This window comes from Poecilia formosa, unplaced genomic scaffold (genome assembly GCF_000485575.1).
Source record: "Poecilia formosa unplaced genomic scaffold, Poecilia_formosa-5.1.2 Scaffold257, whole genome shotgun sequence".
Taxonomy (NCBI): Eukaryota; Metazoa; Chordata; class Actinopteri; order Cyprinodontiformes; family Poeciliidae; genus Poecilia; species Poecilia formosa.
In genome coordinates this window covers 857,697-865,803 of record NW_006800196.1, presented here as the reverse complement: position 1 = coordinate 865,803, position 8,107 = coordinate 857,697, and the positions used below count along the sequence as shown (strand labels likewise).

Genomic DNA, 8,107 nt, shown 5'->3' with positions numbered 1-8,107 from the left:
ACCTTGTACTAACTGTGAAGTATGGAGGTGGAAGTGTCATGGTGTTGACTTACTGTAGGATGATCCAGTCATCTCGCCATAATAGAATTCATCATGAATGCCACCATGTATCAGAGGGTGTTTGAAGAAAATGTGTGGCATTCTGTGGAAACAGTTGAGCTGAAGATAAAGAGGAGCAGGGCAAAATTTCCTCAGACCAGTGTCAGAGACCGGTAGATAGCTAAAGAAGGAACTCACTGTAGCGAGAGGACCAAAATATAGTTGGGTCAGAAGAGTTCTTCTCTCAGCTAATCTCAAATATTTTTGTTAATTTACTTTTTCAGTGATTAAAAAATAATTCTTCCTTTTTAAGGGAAATTAAATTAATTTCATTTTGAGGGCTATAAAACGAGCTTAGAAAATGATATGCAAATTTTTCTTCATTTCTTATATTTGTGGGTGTCTAGCTATTTGTGTATGTCTTTCTTACAAACACATATTTCCACAGATCAAAATGTATTTTAATAATATTTATTCAATGCCGCATAATTCAGGTCATATTTGAAAGGTCATATTTAAATTATGAACTAGAGTTTAACAAAGACAGTCCAGAGATGCCTACTGCAGTTTAAACGCTTTAAAACACCGACTCTGATCCTAACTTCAGCGTTGCCCTTTACCTCTGCTTTTGTCCCTCAACGGTTCCAGCTGTACACTGCTGCCCCCATCTGGAGCGGAGCGTAATTAACATCTCCATTTATTTCCACTCTTCAGGTTGATTAAAATTATCTTATTTTGGGGAATCATAAAGTACTGGCTATTAATATAAGTGATAAATAATAATAATAATAATAATAATGTGCATAAAGCACATTATTATTAATGTGCTTAACCAGCTGTGAATCATTGACGGGACTCTGAGTACGCCAGGACGTGACGTAATCACGCCGGTTGGACATTGTTCTGCTCAGTGGTAATAACATTCAGGAGGTGAAGGGAAGAGAAGCGGTTGACTTTTACTTTATACCGGGGAGAATGCGCTCCCTTATCGGACTAGCCGTTGTTGTGACAGCAGCCACCCTGTACCTTTACTATCTGTCTCTATACCTTCCTGCTGGACCACGAAGACATCCTCAGCCGTGTCCAGAGGGGAGGGAGTCCCAGCAGAGCTGCGACACCTCCGGGGAACTCAGGAGGTAACCCCGGTGTTAGCAGTTAGCTGTTAGCCAGGTTAAAATTTCCCACTGGCTGATGGTGAACTCTTTCTCTCTCTATGTATTATTTAAAAAAAAAAAAAATCTGGGGTTAAATTATTTATTCGATCCACTACTGCTTTGCTAATACTTACGCTTTATGACTATTACTGTTCAACCTTCTTCCAAGAAATACTAAGGACAAACAGATCAGTAATTTCCTCAAGTCAGTAGCCTTTAAGAAGTTTGGAAGCGACCATAGTTACTTGATGTTTGGGTCGGTACGTGTTTTTTTTTTTTTTTTTTTTTTTTTTAGAAGTTTAACATCCATTCATACCTTTATTGAGCTTATCTGAGCTCAATAAGGTTGCGAGGGGGTTATAACAACACAATTCTGACAGGACTCTCCTGAACATATTCCCCAGTTTGTTCTGGGGATCCCACAGCCCAAAAGGGATATACCTATCAGGCATAACATTATGGCCACCTGCCTGATGGCGTGTTGGTGCCCCTTTTGCTGCCAAAGCAATCCTAACCCGTTAAGACACGGGCTCCGCTAGACCTAATTAGACATAATGGTCAGCAGTCAGCTACGAGATGGGGTTAGACTTGTTTATCCTGCACATTCCACAAATGTCCATTTGCAATAAGAAACAGGAAATTTGGAGGTTGTAATTGCTGTGCTCCTCACAATATTCCCGAACCATATTGTTTTTGCGGTTGGACACATTAGCTTGTTGAAAGAGACCACAGTCTTCAGGGAATTCAGTTTCCATTAAAGGGTGTACATTGTCTGCATTTCTGCAGACAATGTACACCAATTAGTTGGTTGATACATGCCAAAGTAATGCAAACGTGTGGCAGGGACCAGCAGAGCATTGCACAAAAAGCATCACCCTTTCTCTGCTGGGTCACCTTCTTCCTGTTATACATTTTGGTGCCAGGTGGTCACACTGTTGGTGTGATTGTAAAATCACAATAGCAGACCATTCTTCTGGACTATGGAGTTTTAACTGGAGAGGGAATGTTTCCACAGGTTGAAGTTCCCATCCGACCTGGAGGAGCTGCGGGAACTGTCCGAACTCCTGCAGTTTTACAAAACAGAGCACACCGCATATGTCTTGCTCCTGTTCTGCAGCGCGTACCTCTACAAGCAGTCCTTTGCCATCCCTGGATCATCTTTCCTGGTGAGTGGAAGACGATACTTTGAATGTATTCAAAATAACTTTAGTTTCTTTAGTTGTGTTTTAGAAAGAATCTAATAAATCAAAATGTGGCTAAAAAGCGTGCAAGGAAGGAAAAATGTGGACAAAATCTCTTCCGTCATCCATCACTTGACACTTCCAAACACTTTTAGATCTTAAATAATTTCCCTCATCTCCTGCTCTGAGTGAAGTTAAGTGCTAACAGCAGCCCTTTTTTATCTGTGCTTGTCACTGTGCAGAACATTCTTGCAGGAGCTATCTTTGGACCGTATCTAGGACTGCTCCTTGCCTGTGTGCTCACCACGGTGGGCTCCACCATGTGCTACCTCCTTTCCCAAGCCTTTGGAAAACAACACATCATAAATCTTTTCCCAGAGAAAGTTTCCATGCTACAGAAAAAGGTACCCTGTTACTTAACACCTTTTGTTTATTTTGTATTTAGTATATTTTCATTATTTTGACAGAAATGTTATTGTTTTAATTACATTCAAGGGATTAAAATATATTTTTCTTCTAGTAAATTAGGACTGAATATGCAAAAAAAAAAAGAATAATTTATTTGCCACACCTTTTTTTTTTTGTCTATCACCTGAAATGTCAGTAAAATACATTGAGGTTTCTGGTTGTTGTGTGATAAAATGTGACCAAATTCAGGTATGTGAAAACTTTTGCGAGGCACTAATGCTTTCTTTCTCACGGTTTGTTCCAGGTGGAAGACAATCGGGACTGTTTGTTCTTCTTTCTGCTCTTCCTGAGATTCTTTCCCATGACTCCCAACTGGTTCCTGAACATGTCTGCCCCCATCGTCAACATCCCCATCGTATACTTCTTTTTCTCAGTATTTATTGGTGGGTGCTGCTTGCAGGGTTTGTTTTTTTTTTATCACTGTGGGTTGTACCTCAGTCTAAACTATTCTGTTTAGGGTTGGCATTAAATTAGCTCTGAAAAGACCATTGTAGTGATAACTTTGTTTCAGGCCTCGTCCAGATCCTTTGATGTAAACATGAGGATTGCATTGAATTAAATTAAGTCGGTGACAAAATAAGACAAAGCCAGGGTTCTCACATAGTCTTAACAGTTTGGTGAGCTTTTAAGACTTTATTTTTTTTATTTAAACTCCTTTCAATTTTTAATTCCTGTTTTCTCCAAAAGACTGATTATTTAAAAAAAAAAAGCTTAGACATTACAGAGTCCTACACAGTTTTTAGCACTTCTGTTAGAGGCGTGTGAAAAAAAAATATTGTAGTATAACAAACCTTTAACCTAAATGGATATATTCAGAAATAAGTGTGCTTCACTCGATCACTGCTACCTTATGAAGACCTTTGCTATTCAATTTTTGAACAACTCCCTTTTTTGCCAACAGGTCAGCAGTTTGTCTTCCATGATATTTCATTGGAGAATATAAAAAAGGAATGACTGACCATTACGTTAGCATCTAGAATACTCGATCTTCTCTGTTTCTCACTTCTTTTCAGCTACATCCACAGATTTTCTTTAAATTTTAAGTCTAGAAACTGATCATGGGAAAGTGTTGATTTTTGCATCTTGTGAGCCATTTCTGTGTTTGATTTAGCCACATATTTTGCACTACTAATTTTCAGAAAAGACTCAATTCTGAACCTTTTTCAGGTTAATGCCAGAGGCCACCAGATTTTCATTAAAATAAAAAATTGCTTTCTGACGAGCTTTCCAGGCCTTTGAAAGAGAAAAATGCTAACAGCTGCATATACCCTCCACCTTACTTTAGAGGACATAAAGAAATGTTCTACATAGCCATCATTGTATCAGAATTTTCCTTTTATTGTGACATAATTAACCATTTTTACCATTTGATCTTCTGAATAAGAACAGAATGTTTTTACTTTACTTTGCAAATCAAACCCGCAGTCATTCTTGTTTAGAACTGAACTAAAATCTGGTGCTTAGTAAGCAAGTAAAACTTTATTTATACAGCACTCTTCAAGATAGAAATCACAAAGCATGTCAACAACAAACAATAAAAACAGGACAAAACTAAATGAAAGCAGATTTAAAAAATTAAGCACTTCTGTAAGCATTGAACATCCTCGGTATGGTTTGTTTTGACATTTTGTGACTCATTTCCAGGCCTGTTGCCCTACAACTTCATCTGCGTGCAGACGGGCGCCATGCTGTCCGAGGTGTCCTCGCTGGATGACCTGTTCTCCTGGGAGCACCTCTTGCAGCTGCTGGCCATCGCCTGCGTGGCTCTGGTGCCCGGCGCCCTCATCCGGCGCCTCAGCCAGAGGCGTCTCAAGTTGGCCGTCCAGTCCCAGAACGGACTTGACTCGGATAAGAAGGTGCAGTGACCCCCGCTGGAGGGTTTGTACGTTTTTATCCGCTCAGTTTTCAGATGCCTTCTGCTCTCCAGAGCAAACATGTTCAAAGTGGCAGCTGTTCAGAAAAACTTCAACGCCCGTCTGCGTCATTGTTTTCGGTTATGGATCGCTTTACCCCGACCAGAGTTGTGTGGAGATCAACAGGAAGCACTGCTTTTCTAAAAAATTACAAATGCATTTGATGAACTTTAAAAAAAAAAAAAAAATGTTTTCCAGTTTTGGTGTTTTGTAGCTACAGTATTTGGGAAATGTATGACTGTACAGGAATCATGAAGAGGAGAGAAGATCTTTTTGCACTCATGTTTGACTCATGAGTTCTGCTTTAGTTTAAACTTTGCGTTCAAAGTGCCTGTTTTGTTTTGGCCTTTAAATTCTACCTCCATGGACTCACTGAAATATTAATGTGAAATCCGCGGAAGGCCTGCCCGTATTCCTGCTGATTAGATAATGTCTCATGGGTTTATGCTTGTGCTTTTTCTATTTGTAACTTATAAAATTGGCTAGTTTTAAGAGTCCACATCAGTCAGTCACAACATAAAAGCGTACCAGGCCTTAAATGTTAACTACAATAAAGGAACAATACTAAGGGGCCAAATTTTTTAATCTAAAGCCATTGTATGTGCCTGGAAAGAGCCCAGATCAACGAAGGCTTCGTTCGCTGAATCCACTGGACCCAAAGCCACTTCAGGAGATCCAGAGTCCCCCTGTTCACAACCTGAAGGGCCACTGTTGTTTTTGTGGAGCAGAAAATTCTTCACAGCCTAATATTTTAAAACGGGTAAGGCTGGGCTTTTATTTAGTGCTTTACCGTTCTTACTGTTGAATCCTTTACAGAATTTGAACTGCAAAGTTATTTCTGACCTGGTGAAGCTTTGAGGTACAAACTCTCTCTTTATTGCCTCTTTTTATGAATTGTGTGTCTGTTATCCGTTTGCTGTGGGTGCACTTTTTTTATGCCTTCCTTTGAAAAAGGTTTCGCATTTGCCTTTTCTATCATTGTGGTGTCAATTATTTTAAATGTAATGTAATGTTCAACAATGTTAGCATTTACAAAAAATCATATTTTAATCCAGCACTTGGCTTATTTATTGGGATATCCAGTGAAGATATGTAAAAAAGCCTTAAAGTAAAGGAATCTTTCATTGTAGCAAAAATGAATGTCAAACACATAGGAAAAAAATAATTTAAGTACATTCATTTAGTGTGGCAGAACATGAAAAAGGTTCTGCCATTTTACATTCTGTAAAAAAGCTTTTTTACAGAATGTAAATTCTGCTGTAATTCTTTTTAAAGTGCATATACCTTCCAATATATTTTTTCAAAGTTGAGCTGTTTCAAGGAACTTTTAAACTGAACTTTTAAACTGCCACAAATGGAAAAGACAAGAAGTCAGACTGATCTGTGTTGATCTTCAAAAGCTACTCGCTTAAACTTTCTCCTATTTACAGCCAGAGCAATAAGAAAATGAATCTTTAAAACAACTAACTGTGACAGCCAAGACTGGGCAAGAAAGACAAGTCAGAACAGGATGGTGAAAGGTTAAAAATGCCACCAAGTCCCCCACTACATACTCTGCACACACTAGCGAGGAACTTTTATACCTTAACAAGCATAAAATCACTGAGTTTTAACTAACTGGAAATGTCTGCTTTCCTCAGATCAGACTAATTGGATCGAGCTTTTGGGTAAAACTGTAGGTGGGTGTTGAGTGTAGGAAAAAAAAAAGGACAAATCTGTGGAAAAGCCCTCATGTCTAGTGTGATCCTGTGGCCTGTTTCTCATATAAAGATTAGTGGATGGGATCATGAGCTCTTTCAGGTTGGTTGATAGAAGACTGAATAACCTACTATGGGCTTCTCAATCCTGTATGAAACTGACTCTGAATGCTCCAACCTTGTTAAATGTTACAGGAGAAGATAAAGTGCTTCATGATTGGCAGTAGAGGGTTATAAAAAGGCATTTAGGACAAGCGTACTTGTAAGCGCGACGTAATTGAATGTACTCAAATTTTTCTAAAATGCTTTTTAGTGTTGCATTGTTTCTCCAATAAAAGATTAATTTATTTCAAGGCTTTTTACAAGGGTGCTAATAAACTCAAATCAGTTCTGCAATAGGACTTGGTTTGAAGCTGGAAATATACATTGTGGACCATCTTTATTTATTTCTATTTAAATGTGATTTGCAGTATTGTTTTCTGAAAGTCCTCCTGTTGGTGGAGTTGTAATACAAGGACTTCTTTGTGCAATGATGGGCTTTGCAGGTGTAAGTGTTTCAAGTAATAAAAACAAAACAAGCTTCTTTTTTTTTTTTTCTTTCAGATATTCTTTATTGCTCAGATCCAGGTTGCTCAGCAATACAGTTCACTCACAACTCAAAACAACAGCTTGGCTGCTACCAGAAAGGCATGGATCCATGTAGTAAAAAAAACAAAAAACAAAAACGGACCAGATGTCTCTCTGGCGCAGCCACTGATTATTATTACCTTGAGGTGTTTGGAGCCTTGTTGGCTTGTGGGTAACATTGAGGGTTTGAAGCTACCAAGAAACAAAAGGAATCTCCCAGATGGAGAAAATGCGGATAAGAACTGGATCCATGTAAAAAGGAAAAAAAAAAAACACAACTCCAAGTCTAGTGCGATGTGAGGTGTAGTACATACTGGATTACCTGCATCAATCTCATGCAATGCTTTCCACTCAACAACATGACAGGGCAACAAAAAAACACTGCTGCGGTTCTGCACACCTTTGACCTGCTCCTGAGAGGTTCAGCTGGCGCTTGGCGACCTCTCGTCTGTTTTTCTCCTAAACGCAGAATAAGTTTTCTATCAGCGCTTTTGAATCAGGCCTGGGTACTTTCTTTCAGCACTTCAAATTTTCCGTAAACGTTCAGTATCTGTTCAAAAAACAAAACAAAAAAAAAAAATCCTAGCTAGGATAATTTTTTTTATATATATTTTTTTTTTGTCCCACCACAATTTCATAACTAGTATTATTGGTAGTGATCTAACAGGAATGAAGAGTTAGAAATTCCCAGCTACAGCTCCAGACTATATCATTTAATCAGTGTGAAATACAAGAAACCAGATCAGAACAGACAACAAAAGAAAACCTCAGCTATTTAACCACTGTGTGATATGACTAACAACACTGTACACCCTTAGTGATGTGTGTAATTAGTGTGTTTTCTTTCCTTTATGGTACTGAAAATTAATGCCTAACACCTCACGATACCTAGAAATACCAATCCTTAAAAATGATAAAAAATAAAAAGGTTACTACAGTCCTTGCAGGTTTCACCTCGTACTGTATGAACATCCAGGATGATGTTCTTGAAGTCAAAGGGATCCAGCTCGAGGGAAACCTGCGCCTAT

General features: G+C 38.6%; 1 protein-coding gene across 1 annotated transcript; it reads left to right on the top strand.

Moving 5' to 3' along the window:
* Positions 1–902: 902 nt before the first annotated feature.
* tmem41aa (transmembrane protein 41aa) lies at positions 903–7,635 on the top strand. The gene is made up of 5 exons (XM_007570299.2): positions 903–1,175; positions 2,209–2,359; positions 2,617–2,778; positions 3,087–3,225; positions 4,487–7,635. The coding sequence occupies exons 1-5, from the start codon at positions 1,015–1,017 to the stop codon at positions 4,705–4,707; spliced, it is 834 nt and encodes a 277-aa protein (XP_007570361.1). The 5' UTR covers positions 903–1,014; the 3' UTR covers positions 4,708–7,635.
* The last annotated feature ends 472 nt before the right edge of the window (positions 7,636–8,107 follow it).

Bases quoted from the DNA above. Each gene is read 5' to 3' on its own strand.
- tmem41aa (XM_007570299.2), top strand. From the start codon at position 1,015: ATGCGCTCCCTTATCGGACTAGCCGTTGTTGTGACAGCAGCCACCCTG. The intron at 1,176-2,208 runs GTAACCCCGGTG...ATGTTTCCACAG, and splicing joins ACCTCCGGGGAACTCAGGAG to GTTGAAGTTCCCATCCGACC. The intron at 2,779-3,086 runs GTACCCTGTTAC...GGTTTGTTCCAG, and splicing joins TTTCCATGCTACAGAAAAAG to GTGGAAGACAATCGGGACTG.